At 41.1% G+C, this 21,544-nt stretch overlaps 1 protein-coding gene across 2 annotated transcripts; it reads left to right on the forward strand.

The window, feature by feature from the left end:
• Positions 1-831: 831 nt before the first annotated feature.
• On the forward strand, positions 832-21,453 carry SLC26A2 (solute carrier family 26 member 2). 2 transcript variants are annotated; one of them, XM_019464399.2, is made up of 4 exons: positions 832-1,089; positions 10,955-11,132; positions 12,211-12,940; positions 14,426-21,453. In XM_019464399.2, the coding sequence occupies exons 3-4, from the start codon at positions 12,236-12,238 to the stop codon at positions 15,944-15,946; spliced, it is 2,226 nt and encodes a 741-aa protein (XP_019319944.1). In that variant the 5' UTR covers positions 832-1,089; positions 10,955-11,132; positions 12,211-12,235; the 3' UTR covers positions 15,947-21,453. The 2 variants fall into 2 exon arrangements, with proteins under 2 accessions (XP_019319944.1, XP_019319945.1); XM_019464400.2 differs by lacking the exon at positions 832-1,089 and adding an exon at positions 4,217-4,340.
• Positions 21,454-21,544: the final 91 nt, after the last annotated feature.

Below are 21,544 nucleotides of genomic sequence, written 5' to 3' on the forward strand. Positions count from 1 at the left end.
AAACATATATTTGACGTCAGATAGCGCCCAGTTACGGGGCAGGTAATTAAATCAGGATGACACGTTCAGATGTGACTGGAAGGGTAGGGGAGAGAGAGTGGGAATTTAAACTGAGACCTGAGACAAGAAAGAAACCAGGCAGCAGGAACCAGTGGTCGGTCCCGAAAGAGAACAAGCTTGGCTGGCAAAGGAGGCCAGGATGGGTGGAGAGCAGAGAGAGAGGGACGGATGCCAGGTAAGAAAGGCGCCGGTCCAGAACATTCAGGTCCTCGAAAGCGTAGGGAGGAATTTAATTTTATCTATAACGTCAAGAAAAGCCACTGAGGATTTTAAGCGAAGTTGGAATTACGTCTCATATTTATTTTTACATTTTTATTCACATCTTAAAAGGCGTCTCTGGCTAATTGGGACCTTCAGTGGAGAGTAGGTTACACTAATGGTAAAGCCCCTAACTTTCCAGCTGACCTTTCCCCATTTAGGATCTTCATTCCACATCTACAAAGGGAGAGTGGGAGGGGACAGGGTCCCAAGGGATCAGTGATAAAGACCTTCCAGCTCGAAAAGGCAGAACACTTAACCACTCTAGACCGAAAGCTTCCGGGTCTCTCCGGACACCTTTTCCTTGCTACGCTTTCAGGGTTCAGGTGCAAAACCGCTGATAATTCCTCACAGCCCCCAGCGGAGAAGGAACCTCCCGAAGAACCAGGGACTCGCGGCCCTGCCGGGCAGCCAATCGTGAGGAGGAAAACAGCCAGGGGGCGGCACCCCCGCGGTCCGGGCCGCGTCATTGGCTGGCGGCCGCGTCGCTCGCCCGCGGGGCCACGTGACTGCCACCGTCCGGGCAGTCATACTGGCTGGGTCTTCCGCACCTCTCCACCGGTGCTTCCAGGCCGCTCTCCGCGGTCCCGCCCGGTGGGGCCCCGCCTTCCTCGGGGGCCGGGCGATGGGCGGGGAAGGGGACGGGCCGGTTAAAGGGAGGCCGGCCCGGGACCGGGCTACCTCTGCAGGCGCTGCTGTGTCCCCTCAGCCTCGCCACGGCGCAGGACGTGCCGCGGAGCCTCGTCGCACAGGGAGGCCAGGGACCTAGAGGTGAGAAGAGGGGAGGGGACGCGAGAAGGGGGAACCGGGCGGTGCCGGCCTCCACGCGGTCAGCGGGCCCCTCTTAGGGTCGTTCTGGCCTGTGCCGGAGACGTGGTGGCAGGAAGCCCGGACCAACGGTCGACGTGGGCGTCGTGGCCAGGCCGTTGTAGGTGGGTGTGCGTCAGGGTTGTACCCTCGGTCCGCAGACCCGGAGCAGGGTGAAAGCCCCCGACTCTCGTTGCGGCGATTCCGACCCCACTCCTCGGCCTCAGGGCTACCCACCTTCCACCCCACATCACGCGGATGCCCCGCACCTCGTAGATAGCCGTGCTGCTCTTGTGTTGGAGCCCTCGTCTAGGCGTCTGAAACTCGGAAAACTGGGAGAAAGACCTAGGAGATAGGAGCCGCCGCCACCACCCAGCGTCCCACCCTCGGACAGATGGGGAACCAGGCTTGGACACGGGAGAGGACCTCATTATCTTGGTTTTTAAAACCACACATCTGGTTAAGTACAAATCAGGGACTGTACTTCGAGACACATAGACTAAGTTGTAATCTTTCACTGGATAGTTGGGAACACTGAAAGGACACAGAGAGGGAGGGCCAGGTCCTCTCCTGAAATTATACAGCATGTCATTTGCAGAGCTGGGACTTGTACCCACCTCTCCCAAACTCATAGAATATAAGGCTGAGTCCTTTTTTTTTTTTTTTTTTTTGCACGGATTGGGGACCACCTGAGTTGGGAGCATTCAGGACTTAAACTTTCTGGCACCCATTCTAGTACCTTTTTTTCCGCCCCCCTCCTTTTCTCTAGGGCTCTTTATGTCAAATCTGGAACCAGTGTGATATCCAGTATTGGGTTAAGCAGAAGTTCTTGTTTTTGAAAATCAAGAGAGAAAAGGAAAGCCAAACCTACTGGAAGACAGAAGCCCATTTTTTTTCCCCCGTCAAGAATCTCGAAGGACAGACTAGTAACTGTCGTTTATTGAACAAATGCTATGTGCCAGGCACTGTGCTGGGTACTTGTACTACCTTTACAACAGCCCTGCAAGTTAGATAATGTTATCCCCATTTTACAGGTGAGAAAATGATGCTGAGTAAAAGGAAGTTTTTCACCCGTGCCATACAGTTGTTGAATAGTGTGGCTGGGATCTGAATAGAAATCTGTTCAACTCCAGGACATATCCAGTGATTCTCCTAGTAGGGCCCTTACCTCACTGGCTCTGAGTCTCCAGGGATTCAGTCTTGGATCTCATCCCTGGATTTGCCTGAGAAACCGCACTTGAATATCACTGAACTATAATATGCTGCCTCCCAGGGGTAGATCTAGAGATAACACATTCAGGGCTGGGGAGAGGTCCAGATTGGATTCACAAGGGGTGAGGATTTTGATCATTGACTTCGCTTTTAGTGAGCATAGACCCCCCCCCCCCAAGCAGATGCTTGCCACACTGAAATTTCATGACATAAACTTCGTTATGGCGCATGGAGGCGGAGAGAGAGAGAGAGGTCACTCCTTTTTCTTTACTACATAGCTGTTCAAGTGTCATTTCTCCATTCACTCAACAAATATTTGTTAAGCACTTATTAGGTGCTAGCATGGTTCAAGACCCTGGAGATAACAGCTGTGAACCAAAGAGCAAATTACTGCACTGATGAGAAAGACAATTAACCAAAAGTTAACTAACTAACTAACTAACTAACTAAATAAATAAATAAATAAATAAATAAAAGTATGAGATGGTAAGAAGGGCCATGGAGAAAAATAAAGCAAAGTAAGGGGGACAGGAGTACAGGGCAGGGATGAGGGAGGGAGGCGTGGTGGCGGCAGTGATGCTGTATTATGTGTTGTGTCTGGGAAGGAACTGCTTAGGGTAGTATTTGAGCGGAAACCTAAAAGAAGCAAGAGGGAAAGCTATGAACACAGCCCCGAGCACCATTCTAGTTAGAGGGCCAGCAAAAGGAGACGGAGGTAGGAACAACCTGCTTGGCCTGTTTGACTCTCCGCTGGGATCTGAATTATTATTCTGGCCAAAGTACAGTTACAGAGATAAATTTTACATTGTTGCTCCTGACAGAAAAAAAGAAAATGAAAACGTTACCAGTGCACATGTGTAATGTGAAAGATAAAATTGATTTCATTCTTAATCCTCTGCCAAACCTGCTTCAATAATGTTGTGCCAACAGCTTCAAGAGTTTTGCCACCTTCACTGATTAAAATTAATAAGACTCAGAACTATGAGTTGAGCACTTGGCCGCAAAATGGCAATTTGAACTAGCCCCGAAGACTTCTTAGCAAGGAAACAAATCTGGGGGGTCAGGTGGTATTTTGGAAAGAGAGGGAACCTTGGAAATTGGAAAACGAGGGTTGAGACTTTGGTCCTACTAGTTGAGGCAGTGACTACAACTTTGGTTTTTCTCATATTGGAGGAGAGGACTCATAATCTGTTCTCGGATCTGTTGAGGAGGCAAGTGGGAGGTGTATATGAAATCTTTTTGAAAGCTGTGACTTACTCTTCAAGGAACTATTATTTGATCGTGGTTTTACATGACGTTATTTTCCTCTTTGGTATTTTAGTTTTTCGTCTTACATTGATTGGGCTTTATACCAGAAACAATACGTCATAGTGGCGTTTGAGGTGGGCCTTAAAGGATTAGGAAAAGGACCAAGATAAATGGAGATAGAAAGGAAAGGCATTCCAGATTGAGTGAACAACATGAGGAAAGGCTCAGAGGAACCAGGGATGCTTAATATTTTCCTAGATTGGTGACTAGAACACCAGAGCATGGAAAGAAGCAAAAGAAAGGCAGGTTCAGCTCGTTCAGAGAGAGAAGCCTGTGCTAAACTTTGTAGACCGTATGCAGGAGGAGGTGGGGTGCCATTGCAGATTTTCGAAGAGTGATCCACATGGTTCGATCTCTTGTTAATGAATGCTTCTTTTGAAAAAGAGGCAACACAGCATGGTGGTTAAAAAAAAAAACGACGGGTTCAGTTAGGTGTTTAAGGCTGAAGTACGTCTGGGGACAAAACTCCAAAGCAACCAACCGGTGTGGATGGAGAGGTGCAAAAGTGCAGACGTAGCAAAACGTTGACAATTGGTGAACTGTGAAATTGTTTAATAGGTGAACTGTGCTGCACGTATCATTCTTTCAACTTTTCTGAAGGTTTGAGAAGTTTCAAAAGAAGCAGTCGAGAGACAGAGTGCGTGTGAATCACACAGGCTTTGCTTCCCGTCACGGTTCCACTACTTGCCAGCAGTGTGAGTACAGGAAAATGATTCCCAACCGCACAGTCCACACCTGTTACAGCCTAGTTGTAACTGAGATTTTTCCGTGTAAGTGAAGAGAGAGAGTCTTTTGGTAGGTGACTTGTTCACATTAATATGAGGTGAATGTTAAGACTTCAAGTTTCCCACAAACTTTAGATCTCGGTTATTTTATGGAGTCGCGATTTATTTTCCCTTCTCTGTTTTCTTTTGGATTGTTTCGTATTATTTTCTGTGATTCCATTTTAGCTCCTCTGTTGGTTTATTAGCCATAGCTCTGTGATTAATGGAGTTGTATTAGGGTTTATAGTATGCATCCTTAATTTATCACACTCTACCTTCGCCATTATTATACCATTTTGTGTATAAGAGCCTTTTAATACTCTGCTTCCTCTCCTCCTGGTTTTATGTTCAAATATATATTAAACATGTAAAATAGACCACTTTAACCGTTTTCAGTTTGCAGTTCAGTGCATTAGGTACGATTCACTGTGTCGTGCAACTGTCACGACTTTTATTTTTAAAACTTAAGGGGCACCTGGGTGGCTCAGTCAGTTGAGTGTCCAACTCTTGATTTCGGCTCAAGTCATTTATCTCCCGATTTGTGAGTTCGAGCCCCTTGCCAGGCTCTGCGCTGATGGTGCGGAGCCTGCTCAGGATTCTCTCTCTCTCCCTCTCTCTCTCTCTCTCTCTCTCTCTGCCTGTGCACTTTCTCTCTCTCTTAAAATAAACTTTAAAAAAAAAAAACAAAAAAACTCGGGACACCTGGGCGGCTCAGTAGGTGTTCTTCAGCTCAGGTCGTGATCTCAAGGTTCCTGAGTTCGAGCCCCACATTCGACTGCACACCGACAGTGCGGAGCCTGCTTGGGATTCTCTCTCCCTCTCTCTCTGCCCCTCCCCCGTGTGTGCTCTCTTTTTTAAAATAAATGAATAAACTTAAAAAAAAAAAACAACAAAACTTGAAACAGAAACTGTAACCATTAAGCGATAACTCCTTCCCTGCAGTCCCTGGTAATTTCTAATCTATTTTCTGTCTCTCTAAATTTGCCTGTTATAGATACTTTATGTAAGTGGGATTATATAGTATTTGTCCTTTTGTGACTGGCTTCATAGTGGTTTCAGAGTTCATCCATGATGTATGTGACGAGTATCAGAACTTCATTTATTTTAAAGGCTAGATAATATTCCATCTTATGGCTGATATCACACTTTGTTTATCCATTCGTCTGTTGGTGCACACTTAGGTTGTTTCCACTTTTTGGCTGTTGTGAGTCAATGCTGTTATGAACAGTAGCATACAAGTATTTGAGTCCCTGGTTTTAATTTTTGGGGTGTATATATCTAGGAATGGAATTGCTGGGTCACATAAGGATTCTCTAACAGAGGAAACTACCAAACTGTTTTTCTCAAAAGATACACCATTTTACATTTCCACCAGCAGGGTACCAATTACCTTTCAGAGAAACAAAAATTAGGTTTTAAAAGTAAATTTAGTTCTTTTTGAAATCTTTTTGTTAAAATAACTTTTTAAAATAAAAACCAACTGGGGAGCCTGGGTGGCTTGGTCAGTTAAGCATCCCACTTCAGCTCAGGTCATGATCTCACGGTTTGTAGGTTTGAGCCCCACATCGGGCTCTGTACTGACAGCTCAGAGCCTGGAGCCTGCTTCAGATTCTGTGTTTCCCTCTCTCTCTGCCCCTCCCCCCGCCTTGTGCACATGCTCTTGCTCGCTCTCTCAAAAATAAATAAACATTAAAATAATAATAATAAAAACCAATCCACCCATTAACAAACAACTTACTAGGTGCCTTCTGTGTGCCAGATTTTATGCTAGGTATTGTGAGAATACACAAAAAGTAGAAAACATCTCTTTGAACAATTCTTAATCTAGTTGGGAAGATAAAGCATCTCCCCAACAAATGTTCATTGAACATCTAAACAATGGGAGTTCAGAGAAAAAATGAGGTACCATTTATGTGCTAGTATGTTCCTTTATGTGCAATATGTTCCTCCTCTCCCCATTTATTTTTCCAGTTTTGGCTTCTCTCTTGGGCCTGATACCCCCATTTCCAGTTGCTCACTGGACATCCTCATGTGGACATCTGATAGAAATTTCAAACCTGTGAAACCTAAAGTCAAACTTTTTGTTGTCTCCTATCTTTTCGTTTCCTCCTCCGTGTTCCTATACATCATTCTTCCTTGTGCGTGTCGCACCTCACGATCTGTCTTGGATTTGTCCATCTCCTTTAGTGTCTCCGGTCTTGTTCTACCACTGAAATGTCAAGCCTCTCCCATCCCTGCCCTGCCTTGGAGTTTATGCCTTTGTCAGCCATAGCTTACAGGATGAAATCTAGGCTTCTTGGGATCAAATACGAAACCAGTCTTTCACTCTAGTCTTAACCTCCTGCAGCTTCACCCTAGGAATTGGCATTCTAGGTGACTTTTTCCTGGGTCTTGGATTAAACTGTGACCTTTTACTTGCCTGAGTTTCCTTTCCTTTCTTGCTTACAACTTGTTCACATTGGCCCACAGCTCATCCTCCACTCTCAGAATACGCCAAACCTCTGTTAATGGCATGTAGAGTGTTATAGCTTATCTGTTTATAATTGTCTTAGTCCTTTGATTGTTGGTAGAAACTGGATTTCTTATTCATTTTAGCAAGAACTTACTGATCTATTATGTGCTAAGTATTGTTCTTGTACAGTGGATATGAGAAAGACTATAAATAATGGTATTTTTAATGTATAAATACATTATATAATTTCAAAAGTCCCTGTGAAAGTGCTATGAAGAAATAAAGCCAGGTAAGGATTTAGAGAATGATGGAGTGGAGTATTATTTTATTTGCAATGGCCAAGGAATGTCTCTCTAAGGGGATGATACACTGACTGAGCCCTGAAGGATGAGAAAAAGCCTGCAAAGATCTGGGAGTGATTATTACAGGCAAAGAGAACTTGAGCAAGTGCAAAGACCTTAGAAAGGGAATCAACTTGGCGTGTTCCAGAACAGCAAGAAGGCCAGTAGGAAATGAGGGTAGAGAGGTAGGCAGGGTTCAGGTATTGTAGGCCATTAGAGTAGCCCAGATAAGATGTGATGGTGGAGGGGAGTGAAAAGTGATTAGGTTCAGGTACTTGGGACAGTAGGGAGCAGGTGGATATCATATTTGAGGTAGCACAGACAGGACTTACTGACGGATGATATATACGATTAGTAGGTTAGAGGAAAGAAAGATTGACCCCTTGGTTTTGGGTCTAGATTCTGAGGCAGTGTGTCTAGCACAGTGGTTAGCTTATGATGCTTAGAAGGGGCGCCTGGGTGGCTCAGTCGGTGAGGTGTCCGACTTCGGCTCAGGTCATGATTTCACGGTTTGTGGGTTCGAGCCCTGTGTCGGGCTCTGTGCTGACAGCTTGGAGCCTGGAGCCTGCTTCGCATTCTGTGTCTCCTTCTCTCTCTGCTTCTCTCTCTCTCTCTCTCCCTCTCTCTCAAAAATAAGCATTAAAAACAGTAAAAATTAAAAAGAAAAAGATTGTCCTCTGAAAAGGCACTTCAGTTTCACAAATTACAGAACTGTTATACATGCATTGTTAGTTAAAAGTATGTGCTATAATTACCAACAGCAGACATTGGTTTGCTTCTATCCAAATCTTCAAAAAGAAGTTGGCTGACTGCTATCAGGCTCATACAGAAAGGATGTAACCTCTCTTCTAGTCCAGTGCTCTAGCCTCTCAGTAATTCACACGGGAATTGTGTCAATGCTGCCTGTCTGCCACCTGGATCACACCGCTTTCTAGGTGTCACAGCTGCATGTGTGCAGCTAAAGAATAAAGTGAAGAAATGTCATTCCTTTTTGTGTTACTCAAACTACCATTGTACTTTAATGTATGCATAGGTAAATGCACTGTTCAGCGTTTTGTTTTTTTCTTCCCCTGTGATTCCTGCAAGGTAATGTGGAAGGTTCAAGTATTTTCCTCTTGAACCTTTCCTTTTCTCACTCTCGATTATCAATGTTAATAAAGGGAGAAACTGGCCCAGATGATACGGTACACTTGTGTTTTATTGAACTTCATGGAAAGTATAGTTTGTATTCCAGCCTCCTTAAAATGGAAGTCTGGCTGTAGGCTCCATTCCAAGGATAAACACTGTCATGTCTTAATTTCCATGAAGCAATTGATGAATACTATAATTGAAAGCAGTAACTGGCTTAAGGAAGGGAGAGGATTTTTGTGCGAAAAGGGGTATTTGAAAAATATGTTCCAAAGGAGATATTTCCACTTGAAAACAAATATTGCTTTGCATTCTACTTTTCCTGTACTTGAGTTATTTGCTTAGCAAATATTTTAGCTCCTATTTTGGAAAGCATATACCTGGACATGTTGGGGGATACAAAGATGAATTAGACTGGAGCTTGCTCTCAAGGAGCTTACTGTGTGTGAAGGTCACACCTACCATTTAGTGTAAGATAATTTTTTTTTTTTAACGTTTATTTATTTTTGAGACAGAGAGAGACAGAGCATGAACGGGGGAGGGGCAGAGAGAGAGGGAGACACAGAATCGGAAGCAGGCTCCAGGCTCTGAGCCATCAGCCCAGAGCCCGACGCGGGGCTCGAACTCACGGACCGTGAGATCGTGACCTGAGCTGAAGTCGGATGCTTAACCGACTGAGCCACCCAGGCGCCCCAGTGTAAGATAATTTTTAATGTAGTTTTATGTTGCTTTGTGTTTTAAAATCTGTGTGAAAAAGGAAAAAAAATAGTGTTGAGAGTTTTAGGAGGTGAGTAGAATAGATAAAGGAGACTATGCGTGGCTTTTGGATTCAGACTGATGGCTGTGTCAGTTCTACTTCTAGGACTGTTTGTGAATGAATACCTAAGTTTTTGAGAGTTCGAGGTGGAAAAGGGCCACGGCCAAGAGTATAGTAAAAGGAGAGTTGGGTACACATTTGTAGGTATCAGTCCAGGTCATTTGGGGTAGCAGGTAGGTGAAACTGGAATGTGTCGAGCAGCTGAATTCTATAGTGTTTGGAACTATGTGAGGTTAGAGAAAGCTAATTAGATAGGTGATAGGAATAGTGCCTTGCTCAAAAAGAGCTATACTTAGAGTCCTAAAATCTGGATTTTATTAGCTGACTCAGTCACAAGCTAAATAAATCACTGCATTGGACAAGTCCTTTCACTTTTATAATCTATCTATATTTAAAGTGGGTTTCTTATAGATAGCATATAGTTGGGTCTTAATTTTTAATCTAATCTGACACTGGCTACCTTTTCAATGGCACGTTTAGAACATTCACATTTGACGTGATTATTTTTATGTTTGTTTTAAACTCTACATCCTGCCAGCTATTTTCAGTGTGTTCCATCTACTTTTGGTCTCCTTTTCCCCCCCTCTTTTTTTGTTTTCTTTTGGGTTGAGAATTTTTTACGATCTCATTTTATCTCCACAATTAACTCACCGTTTATGCCTTTCAAAAAATTTAGTGGTTCCTCTTGGGTTTACAAATACATCGTTAATCAGAGCCTACCTTCAAATAATAATGAATCACTTCACATCTAGTTTAAGACTTTACAATTCCCAATTACCCATTTTTTTGTGCTATTTTTATAAATATTATTTTGCGTATGCTATAAACAAAATACATTCCTACCATTGCTTAGATGTTTACCTTTTAGAGCAGTTTAAGATATTTTAAATTAAAACATGGATTTGACTTGATTTTCATTTGTTCCATTCCTTGACTTTATTTCTTTGTTGTGTTTTGTGTAGCCCTAGTTTCTGTCTGGTATATGTATACATGGTAGTGCTGGTCTGCTGGATATTCTTAGTGTTTGAGAAAGTCTTTGTTTCTCCTTCATCTTCTAAAAGATATTTTCTCTAGGTATAGAATTCTGGGTTGACAGCTATTTTTCTGTGATAAAGGTATTACGCAGTCACCTTCTGATGTTTCTAATAAGTCCACTGTAATTTTTGTCTTTATTCCTCTGTATGTAGTGTGTGTTTTTAATTTGGCCATTTTTAGGCTGTTATCTTTGTTTTCAGCAGCTTGAATATGATATGTGTAGGTGTGGGATTTTGTTTGGTTTTTCTTTCTATATTTGTCATTTTTGGTATTCTCTGAGATTCTTGGATCTATACTTTGGTGTCTGTCTTTAATTTGGGAAAATTCTTGGCCATTATGTCTTCAAATATTTCTTCTGTCCATTCTTTGTCCTCTCCTTTTGGGATTCCAAGTACACATGAGTTAGATTGTTTACTATCTTCCATAGCTCTTGGATGTTCTCTTACATTGTTGTTACTGATTAAAAAAAAAAAAAAATCTGTTTTTCTCTTTTTTTTTAAATTTGGGTAATTTCTATTGACCTATCCTCAATTTCATGGATTCTTTCTTTGGCTCTGTCGAGTCTGTTGATGATCCTGTCAGAGGCATTCTTCATCTCTATTACTGTGTTTTTTTCACTTTTAGTATTTCAATTCAATTATTTCTTATAGTTTCCATCACTCTTGTACTTTGTAGTATTAATTTTTATCTTTTTCCTTCCCGGATAGCAGCCGTGTAGGGCAAGATTTGGATTTTCTTAGTTTTTTTCTTATGCCTCTTTTGCATATCTTAGGTTTGGAAAAGCCCTTTGACCCAGGAATCACCAAGAGCTGTTCCAAAATAAAAGGACCTAAGAAATGTACTCAAACTAGGTTGGCCTGAGTAGGAAGTAAGAAGAGAGTTACAGACCGGTTGCATTGAGGAATGAAGACCTGCTGTGTGTATCCACCAATCTGATTGACTTGCTCAGGGTAAGTTGTGATCTAAATCTGTTCTTTTCTTCTTTTTCTACTTAATGAGATCATCAAGTAACTATTATTTTACTCTTGTTCATTGGGAGGATCAGCTATAGCCCCTTCATCCAAACAAAATTAATGTGGATTACTTTGCAAGGGTGTATTTTTCTGTCAATTCCAAAACAGGAAACTTTCTGAGTCTTCTGTCTAGTATATTTTGTCTCTGTTTGGCCACAGTCATAAAGTGTGTATTCATTTGTTCTTTGATCCATTCAAACATTTTGTAAGCCTACTATCTCGGAATTACTATCCACCTGTTGGTGATTACAATGATGAGCGAGATATCCTTTCCTCCAAGAGCTGGAGAGACTCTTAGTTAACTAACACAAGAGTATTACTAGTACTATAATGAAAGTGAAAAATACTATGGGATATAGAAGTATAGTGATTCACTTGGGCTAGGGGATTGGTCGGTGCTTTGTAGAAAGGGTAGTGTTGTTTAACTGGGTGTAAAAATGATTAGAATCTTGATGGGCAGAGAGGTTGATGGCCATTCTAAGCTAAGCAAACAGCTAACACAAAGACACTGACTTGTGAAGTATCTGGTAAACAGTTTATGGTGTATTCAAAAAGAAAAAAAAAAAAGACCATCTTCTTTGCTTCAGGGACTTGCAGGTAGCAGCAAAGTTTTGAGACTAGATCCTGTTTTGCAGTATACCTGGGAGTGAAAAACCTGGAAAGAAGATAGTGATAGTAGGAGACAGGCCACCCTGATACTTTTTTTGGAGGAAAAAAGTGCAGGGGGAGCCAGGCAGAGATGGGGAAGAATCCTTGATGGTTTTTACTTTGGGGAAGCCCTATACCCAATCAATTATTTGCTCTGACTTGGCTATTTTTGGTCTATATTTTGTGTTTGTTTTTGTTTTCCCTGATCAAAACATATGAGGCTCAACTAACTAAAGAAAGTGAATATAAGACACCTACCCCCGAACTGAACTCGTCTTCACTCTCATGGATGACAAGTAGGACTGTTAAAATGTGTGAGCACTGAGAATTACTTAACCAGTTAATCCCGGTTTTTTCTTTGGGGTAGGAGGCTGAAGCATCTATCTCCAGAAATGTCTTTGGAAAGTAAAGAGCAACATGATCTGTCACTCACTGACTTATCTGAAGGAAATGACCAACACGGCCCTCTGTGTAACATCCCTCCGGAGCCTGCAAATGAATCAAGTACCGACTTCAAGCAGTTTGAAGCCAATGATCAATGCACACCTTATCGTAGGATCCATATGGAGCCTCAAGAGAAATCAAATACTAACTTCAAGAAATTTGTCATTAAAAAATTGCGGAGGACTTGCCAGTGCAGTCCAACCAAAGCCAAAAATGTGATTTTTGGTTTCCTTCCTGTTTTGCGATGGCTCCCAAAGTATGATCTGAAGAAAAACATTTTAGGGGATGTGATGTCTGGCTTGATTGTGGGCATCTTATTAGTACCCCAATCCATCGCTTATTCCCTCTTGGCTGGCCAAGAACCTATCTATGGTCTGTACACCTCTTTTTTTGCCAGCATCATTTATTTCCTATTGGGTACCTCCCGTCACATCTCTGTGGGCATTTTTGGAATATTGTGCCTTATGATTGGTGAGGTAGTTGACCGAGAACTACACAAAGCCGGCTATGACACTGCCCATACTGCTCCTTCTTTAGGGATGGTTTCAAATGGGAGCACATTATTAAACCAGACATCAGACTGGATATGTGACAGAAGTTGCTATGCAATTGCAGTTGGCAGCACTGTGACCTTTATGGCTGGAGTTTATCAGGTAAGAAACAATGGAACGGGTGGTTGCTTCTACCAAAAGAATTCACCATACATGAAATCTCAGATCTGTAAGGGATCTCAGAGATCTTAGTAGTTAAAGCTGTCATTTACTGAATGCTTAGGATATGTGAGGGATAGAGCCAAAATTCAGACCATAGTTTGACTCCACATGGAAGATAAGGCTGCTTCTCTTTCCTCAACCTTAGGCTGCCTCTGAACCAGTGAATTTCAGTCAGCCAGATTGTAATTATTTGGTTGCAAAATGTAGACCAGAAAGGGACCTCAGATCACCTAGTACAACTCCTTAATTTTACATGTTGAGAAACACTGGGTTTTCTTGAGATTGTGTGTGGTTCCTTATTGGCAGAGTCAGCACTAACAAGCAGGAGGAGGGTAACAGGATGAGGGTTGGCAGAGGGAGGAGTGCAGGAGATTTCAAACTATAGATGCCCCCCCCCCCCCCCCGCCACCAACCCCACTTTAGAATCGTTGCTCTAGTAAGTGACTCTCACTAAAGACAGCACTTTCCGTGGACTGCTAGGGAACAAGTTGAGAACCATATTTCATATGATTAGCCAGAAGAAAGGATTACAAATTAAATTCTCCTTGGGTCTCCCATAGAATCCGCAAACCTACCATTGTCATCACACCCCTGTCTTTTAGCATCTGGGAGTCGATGCCAGCATTAAACCTCTTCTCCATTATAGGCATCTGGTTCCAATATGGGAAAGGGAAGAGTAGCTCACTTAGTTTGGTGCCTGGGAAAGAGGAAGAGAAGGGGCTGCTGTGCAGAGTGGTGCTCTTCAGGGTCCAGTTTTGCTTTTTTGTTATTATGTCTCACCAAGAATGAGGAAGGGCTCAGGGAAATTCTGAGGAATTATTGGGAAGAGGAAAAAAATAAAGAAGTAAAAATGTATCTTTGACGATGCAGAATTAATATGGGAAGCAGTTTGGCATAAGCACACACACACTGAATGAGAATAGTTTCTCAGCGTGAGGTTAAAGACTGTTCTATAATTTAAATGTGATTCTATTTTGATGTGAATCAAAATTTTTTTATTAATTAAAACTTTACTTTTATGGTAACGATTTATAATTTAATGGAAATACATGCCCTTGTCATTAGAAGAATTTTTCCAATTTGAGTTTTTGTAATTTGTAATTTTTTGTGGACATTGTTTTCTTGAGGTCTGAACTTTATTCACATTTCAGAAACATTGTACAAGAAGGTAGGAACCCTAAGTTCTTGTCTTACCCAGGCTGAGGAACAGTGAGACTTTGGACCAGTTGCTTAACCCTCTGAGTGTCAGTAAAATGAACCCTCTCTTTGTAAAATGAGAGGGTTGATGTATGATTGTGTTTTTTTCTACCTCTGACATTTTGTGATGCTCTGATGTATGTCTCCATGCAAGGCAGTGCCAGGATATTAGAGGATTTAGAAGCTCTTTTCCATTTATATTTAACACTTGTATATCCTTCCTTCCAGGTAGCGATGGGCTTCTTTCAAGTGGGCTTTGTTTCTGTCTACCTCTCAGATGCCTTGCTGAGTGGATTTGTCACTGGTGCCTCCTTCACTATTCTTACATCTCAGGCCAAGTACCTCCTTGGGCTCAGCCTTCCTCGGAGTAATGGTGTGGGCTCGCTCATCACTACTTGGATACATATCTTCAGAAACATCCATAGGACCAATATCTGTGATCTCATCACCAGCCTTTTGTGCCTTTTGGTTCTTTTGCCAACCAAAGAACTCAATGAGCACTTCAAGTCCAAGCTTAAGGCACCAATTCCTACCGAACTCATTGTCGTCGTGGCAGCCACATTAGCTTCTCATTTTGGGAAACTCCACGAGAAATACAATAGCAGTATTGCTGGACATATTCCCACGGGGTTTATGCCACCCAAAGCACCGGACTGGAACTTAATTCCCAGTTTGGCTGTAGACGCAATAGCTATTTCTATCATTGGTTTTGCTATCACTGTATCACTTTCTGAGATGTTTGCCAAGAAACATGGCTACACAGTCAGAGCTAATCAGGAAATGTATGCCATTGGCTTTTGCAATATCATCCCTTCCTTCTTCCACTGCTTTACTACTAGCGCGGCTCTTGCGAAGACTTTGGTTAAAGAATCAACAGGCTGCCAAACTCAGCTTTCTGCTGTGGTGACAGCTTTGGTTCTTTTGTTGGTCCTCCTGGTAATTGCTCCTTTATTCTATTCTCTTCAGAAAAGTGTCCTTGGTGTGATCACTATTGTAAATCTCCGGGGAGCCCTACGTAAATTTAAGGATCTACCCAAAATGTGGAAGGTTAGCAGAATGGATACAGTTATCTGGTTTGTCACTATGCTGTCCTCTGCACTGATAAGTACTGAAATAGGCCTGCTCATTGGGGTTTGTTTTTCTATGTTTTGTGTCATTCTCCGCACACAGAAGCCAAAGATTTCATTGCTTGGCTGGGTGGAAGAGTCCGAAATCTTTGAATCCATGTCTGCTTATAAGAATCTTCAGACAAAGCCAGGCGTCAAGATATTCCGTTTTGTAGCCCCTCTCTACTACATAAACAAAGAATGTTTTAAATCTGCTTTATACAAAAAAACTCTCAACCCAGTCTTAGTAAAGGCAGCTCAGAAGAAGGCTGCCAAGACAAAGATCACAAAGGAGACAGTGATTTTCAGTGGAATCCAGGATGAAGTTTCACTGCAACTTTCCCATGATCCTTTGGATCTCCATACCATAGTAATTGACTGCAGTGCAATACAGTTTTTAGATACAGCAGGGATCCACACCCTGAAAGAAGTTCGTAGAGATTATGAAGCCATTGGCATCCAGGTTCTGCTGGCTCAGTGCAATCCCTCTGTGAGGGATTCCCTGGCCTGCGGAGAGTATTGCAAAAAGGAAGAAGAAAACCTTCTCTTTTATAGTGTCTATGAAGCGATGGCTTTTGCAGAAGAATATCAGAATCAGAAAGGAGTATGTATTCCCAATGGTCTAAGTCCTTCCAGTGATTGAGAAAGTAGATGGAAAGAATACTTATGTCTAGCCAGTAGGTTGGTTTGAAGTGTGTAACACTTTCCGGTTCCACAGCAGAAAATGTTGCACACTTGAAATTTTAACCTGATGATTAGGTATTATTCCTTTGAAGCTGATGGCCTTTGTAGATATCTACACATATGCAGCAGAGTAGAGCTTATAGTCAACCAGAATCAAAAAGAAGAAAATACCATGGTTTCAAGCTTTCTTGCAGATATGAGGTATTCTTGGAATTAAATGTCTATTGAATTGAACTGTAAAGTGACCCCCAAACTTAATTACCATCTTGTGTTTTAGAAGATTCGCATTTGGATTCTTCCTTCTCCAGGAAGTAAAGCTGTCGTTGACATTCTGAGAAGTGCTGGAGCCTGCTTGATATGGCTCTTTGGAGAGGGAGTAGAAAGGAGGCAGGGAAACAGTGTTGTGCCTGCTCTTATACCAGCAGGTCGGGAGACTTCTGGAGCACCAGGTTCGTTCTTACTTGTGTTTCTCCATTCCCAGTCTTTACTCCCTAGACAGCAGTAAGATCTCTGGCTTTTAATACGAGAGCGCCATTCCTTGCCTTAAGGCAAGGAACCACGGGCACTATCTTATTAGGAGCTGGATGGCTGGGCAGGCTTGTGAAATCCTACCAGCCAGCCTCATATTACTTACAGCATTCTCTGTAATACACTTGATGTTTTTATTCATGCCTTTTTGTTTAGGGTAAGTGGATAAGCAAAGGGCTCTTGCTCATAATCAGCCAAAATAATAGGAATCTGCCCTGTCTTTTCTGTGACCTCAATCAATCCCTGTTTCTGAGTATTTCTCTACCATTAAGCTCTGGTGTAGCTTTCATTCATCCATTGTTTCCCATGGAATCTGTCTTACACTGTTGAGGATTACCAGCAACTAGCTTGCCAGGTAGAAGGCAGAATGCCAACTCCACAAGTCTAGAAGGCGTTTTTAATGAGCTTGAGGCAAACTGTTGGATGGATTGCAAAAAGGAATGATTGACAGTTTCCCTTAGGAATTTGTATACTTAGCAGTGAATTTTTTTCCCCTTCCCTTGGCATTTTAGTGAGGGTCCACTGCGGATTGACAGTCTTTCTCAAGTAGGAGGTACTGTTCATCTTTACTCTGCAAGAATATTTTATTGTAACCAATGGAAAAGAATGCATGGAAGTGATAGCGTGCTTCCAGAAGAACATCAATAATTAATTGGTGGATGTTTTAGTGAAAACAAAGCTAATGCTCACTGTCAGGCACCCTATTGATGTCCAGTAAATATGGATGACAGTGACAGCTTTTAACTCTTTGGGCCACCTAAAGCTGTTATGCAAGAGGATTTAGAAACATCCCAGATTCTGTGGGTGTATTATTTATGACAGCTGGCCACAGGTTGTGGCTCCAGGAATAGTTCCTTTTGAAAAGCAAGAATGTCTGGCATTGAAAGCTTATTGTCCTGTATGTGGACCTTGATAGACAAGAAAAAATAGGGGTTTTCCAAAGTTAGGATGAGGAGACTAATTTAGAGGACGTTAAAACATTTAGCTACAGTATTTAAAGCAAGAAAAATAATTGCAAAAACGCAAATCATTTTTTAACCTGCACTACATTCTAAACAATTTAAATGTGAGACCCAAACCCTATGGGTAGGGCATCTATTAGAGTGGGACACTTTAAAACATATTTAGCTTTCTTTTGGGCTTCATAAATTTCAAGTATTGCTTTTCTATTGGTGGAGCTCTGTCCATCTATTTGCATGGAAAATGCCTTTCAGTTGTTAAAACAAAGCAGTTTCTCAGTAAAAAGTTGGATTTCTGTCTTTGAGGTGATTGATTTCATGATTAAATATAATAGTACTAAATTTTGACATCCTTTTAGAACTTTAGTCTAGAATTTCAGAAATGTTAACTACCGTTTGTATTCGTGGGGTTTTTTGGTTTGCTTTCAGCCAATATTTGCCCTTTCTACCCAGTTTTAGGGATAGAAATAGTAAAATTCCAGTGTCTTGGTTGGTTATTTGTTTTTAATCCCTGTTCTCCCTCCCTCAAGGCAGGTTTGAATCCCGACCATTATAGATGTCTAATGTCATGTGAGAGAGTAAATAAGTACATGTTCAAGACGACCCTGTCTGTAATTTAGCAAACACTAGCACAGCAAAGAAAAGTGTCCACGGAATTTGGAGAATCCCTTAGGAGTAACAGGGTCTGATTTTTACCTGGCATTTCTGTCCACATGTGGATATAAACAATTAATGGAGCTGTATGCAATTAGCAAATTCTCGAATTGTATTCTGGTTTGTTCCTCTCCTACCCAAACAAACAAACAAAGAGATTCTGCTTTTGGTAGCTACTTACAAAAACACTTAAGATTTCACTAGAATTTATAGCTCCATCCTCTGCTTTGGTTGAGGTCCACCTATACTTACACATTATTGATTGCTAGTGTTTAAAAAAAATCAAATCCGAAACCAAAATCTAGTTCACCAACAAAACTATTGTTTTCATTTTCTTTCTTGCTCAAGGGCTTAGACCTTGAGTTCAATAACTGATACTTTACATACTTTATTGATACAAAAATATCTTGCATACCTTAAACTTTAGAATCTAAATGAAGTGTTTTCTCATTGCTTATTGACAAATGTATGAAATTCTAAATATCTTAAAATGGTCATGTAATTGAAACGTAATGTGTACATTCTTGATAGTAAAAACTGGAAGGGGGGAGTATGCTAAAAACAGAAAGAGTAAGGATAACTGTCAAGAGGAGTGAAGGGAATACACCATCGAAAAAAGACGATCTCTGACCAAATGGGGGAGAAAGGAGAGGGACTCAGTTGAATGGAGTCCAATCCCTGGTTGGTCCTGACCTTGGGAGATCAGGATTAGGAGCCACACCTTAGTTTTGACAGCAAGGTCGGAACTGGGTTCTGTTACAAGAAAGGGAGGGTAGATTCACCAAAGCAGAAAGAGCTGAGGAGCATGTGGTACCCTAGGGCTGGGGCAAAGGCCCAGTGGACCTGCTCTGGAGCACTAGACTGAGTGACTATAGCCTCTGATGGTGGTAGAAGTGACAGATGTCTAGTTGACAAGTTTTGTTTAATAGGACCAAAGGAAAACAAATTTTGATAGTCTGACTTAGCTGTTAAACAGTAGTAGTCATTGAAGCCAAAATTTGTTGGTAAATTTACAGTATGGTACATGGTAATCTTTAAACATGTATCAAGAAGTTAGATGAGTTCATTAGACTAGTCTAATGCTAATGAAAATGTTTTAACCAGAACAATAATTCTCTGTAAGGGGATTTTTCTTAGCAGTTGGTCACTGAAGAATGCATTGTGTGGCTTTTAGCCCTGATCTTAATAGGAAACTGAGAAAAACACCATGAATTTCTTGGGAACTTAAATTAGTCTAGAAGTTACAATGATAAATTTGAGCTTTGTGATGCTTGTTATTGTTCTTAAGGATTGTTTTCCTTTGTGTATTGCTACAGATGAGCTATAGGGTTTTGTTTTGTTTTTTCAGCAATGTAGATAATATCTCAGTACTTACTGAGGATCCGTGCTGGAGTCTAGGGTCCTGCACCAAGTACTAGAACTATGGTACTAAATCTCGCAGATGGGCTATAATGGTCACCCTCCTAGGATAACACCCAGGACACTTGGAGGGGTTTATGGAGGGGCTAAGCTGAGCCTGGACTGAGGTCTGAGCAGAAGACCGGCAACTGAGGCAAACAAGGAGGCATGAACACTCCTGGTCTATTCAGGGAATGATTCCAGTGACATGGTAAAAATCCCATGAATAGGATTTAGACTTCGTTTAGTTTTTCTGTTCTTTGATGTTTTTCATTTTTTGCATCTGTTTTCTTTCTCTATTTTAGTGATGCCTTAATTTGAAGCTGGGTTTAAAAAACTGCAAAGAAGAGGAAATCAGATCTAGAAAGCTTTTAGCCTTTGAACTAATTTGGCTTTTTTTCCTTTTGTACTAAGATTTTATTAGATAATCATGATTGGAATCATCAGGTGCTAATAACAAGAATGAAAATTATAATGGAACAGGCCCAAATAATAAGCCTACTGGTTTGTTATCACAGCCTATGATTAAAGTAAAACACTGTTGAAATATTGTAAGTTAAAGGTACATTTTAGTTTTTAAAAAACAAACATTAGTAACTTTAGGGATGGAGAATTTAGATGTGGGAGTAGGAGAAGATTTATTTTTATAAGGTAATTTTTATCCTGACAAGGACTATTTTTGAAAAGTGTTTTGCACCTAAAATTTTTAAGTGAACATATTCAATACAGTTGGGAAAGTTAAATAAGCAATATACTAAATAGTGAATTTTTTTGATATGAATTTTATTTTTCTCTTAATGACACAAGATAAGGAGATCCTGAATTATGAAAACTAGAATAATGAAGGACACCAAATGCGTTCATTGGAGGTACAATGTTTGCAAGTCTGCACTGGAGCATTGTACCTTTTTTGGACTTGAATTATAGCTCTTAAAAAGGCCAAATACTTACAATGTAATTAATATAATCTAATCCAATATAAACAAAATACCAATGGCAAAATTTCTAACTGAAGGTTTTTTAGTTGGCAAATAGACAAGCAGACTTAGCCAGAAAGGATTTTTAACTGCAGCTTTAATGGACTTATTTTACGGGGCATGTGGGTAGCTCAGTCAGTTAAGCTCTGACTTTTGATTTCGGCTCAGGTCATGATCTCATGGTTTGTGGGATCGAGCCCTGCATTGGGCTCTGCACTGACAGCACAGAGCCTGCTTGGGATTCTCTCTCTCTCTTCCTCTCTCTCTGCCCCTCCCCCCACTCACAATCTTTCTGTCTCTCAAATAAACTTAGAAAAAATTTTTTTACATTAACTTATTTTAGGGAAGTTCACACCCCCTTTTCACCATCTCCCATCCCCCCGTCCCTCACCCCTAAAATAATAAGATGCTAGGAATCGAAAAGCTCTTGCCTTTTCCATTCAAATCAGTTGGGGAATTAGTATTTGAATTCTGATGCTACCATGATTTCTCAAAAATTAGTGGGAACAAATCAATCTATATACAACGCTACCTTTTTTTGTCTCCTTTGCAATGTTATATACAAATCAAGACAATATCAGGGTGACAGGTGAATGAACGTAAATTCTCAGTTTTGTCTATTCCCTAAAAAAGTATACTGCCCTTTTTTTCCCCAATTGTTCAAGGCTAATGACTTTTGGGAACATGTTTTATACCACATATATCTGTTTTTAATTAAAGCAAGTGCCTTGATGCCATTCTATATAAATCATGCTTAACCCTCTATGGGATGAGAATGAGTTGATGGATTGCAGTCTATTGCAGGAGGGGGGGGCGGGTAGTTGGTTAATAGCAGATGTTTTTCTTCTGGAAGGATATGTTCATGTTGTTTATTATGTAAGATCCTGTACGTGTTGAGATCTAGAGGTGTCATTTCATTCTGCTAATAAATTGTTAATGCTAATAAAATATTACTCTGTGTCTAAATTATTTAACTGCTTCACTAAGAAATACATTTAGGTCACCAGTGATCTTTAAAATACCATCTCTTTACATTTGGAG

The sequence above is a fragment of the Panthera pardus genome, unplaced genomic scaffold, assembly GCF_024362965.1.
Source record: "Panthera pardus isolate Hobbes unplaced genomic scaffold, ASM2436296v1 HiC_scaffold_2, whole genome shotgun sequence".
NCBI lineage: Eukaryota > Metazoa > Chordata > Mammalia > Carnivora > Felidae > Panthera > Panthera pardus.

Bases quoted from the DNA above. Each gene is read 5' to 3' on its own strand.
- SLC26A2 (XM_019464399.2), top strand. From the start codon at position 12,236: ATGTCTTTGGAAAGTAAAGAGCAACATGATCTGTCACTCACTGACTTA. The intron at 12,941-14,425 runs GTAAGAAACAAT...CCTTCCTTCCAG, and splicing joins TTATGGCTGGAGTTTATCAG to GTAGCGATGGGCTTCTTTCA.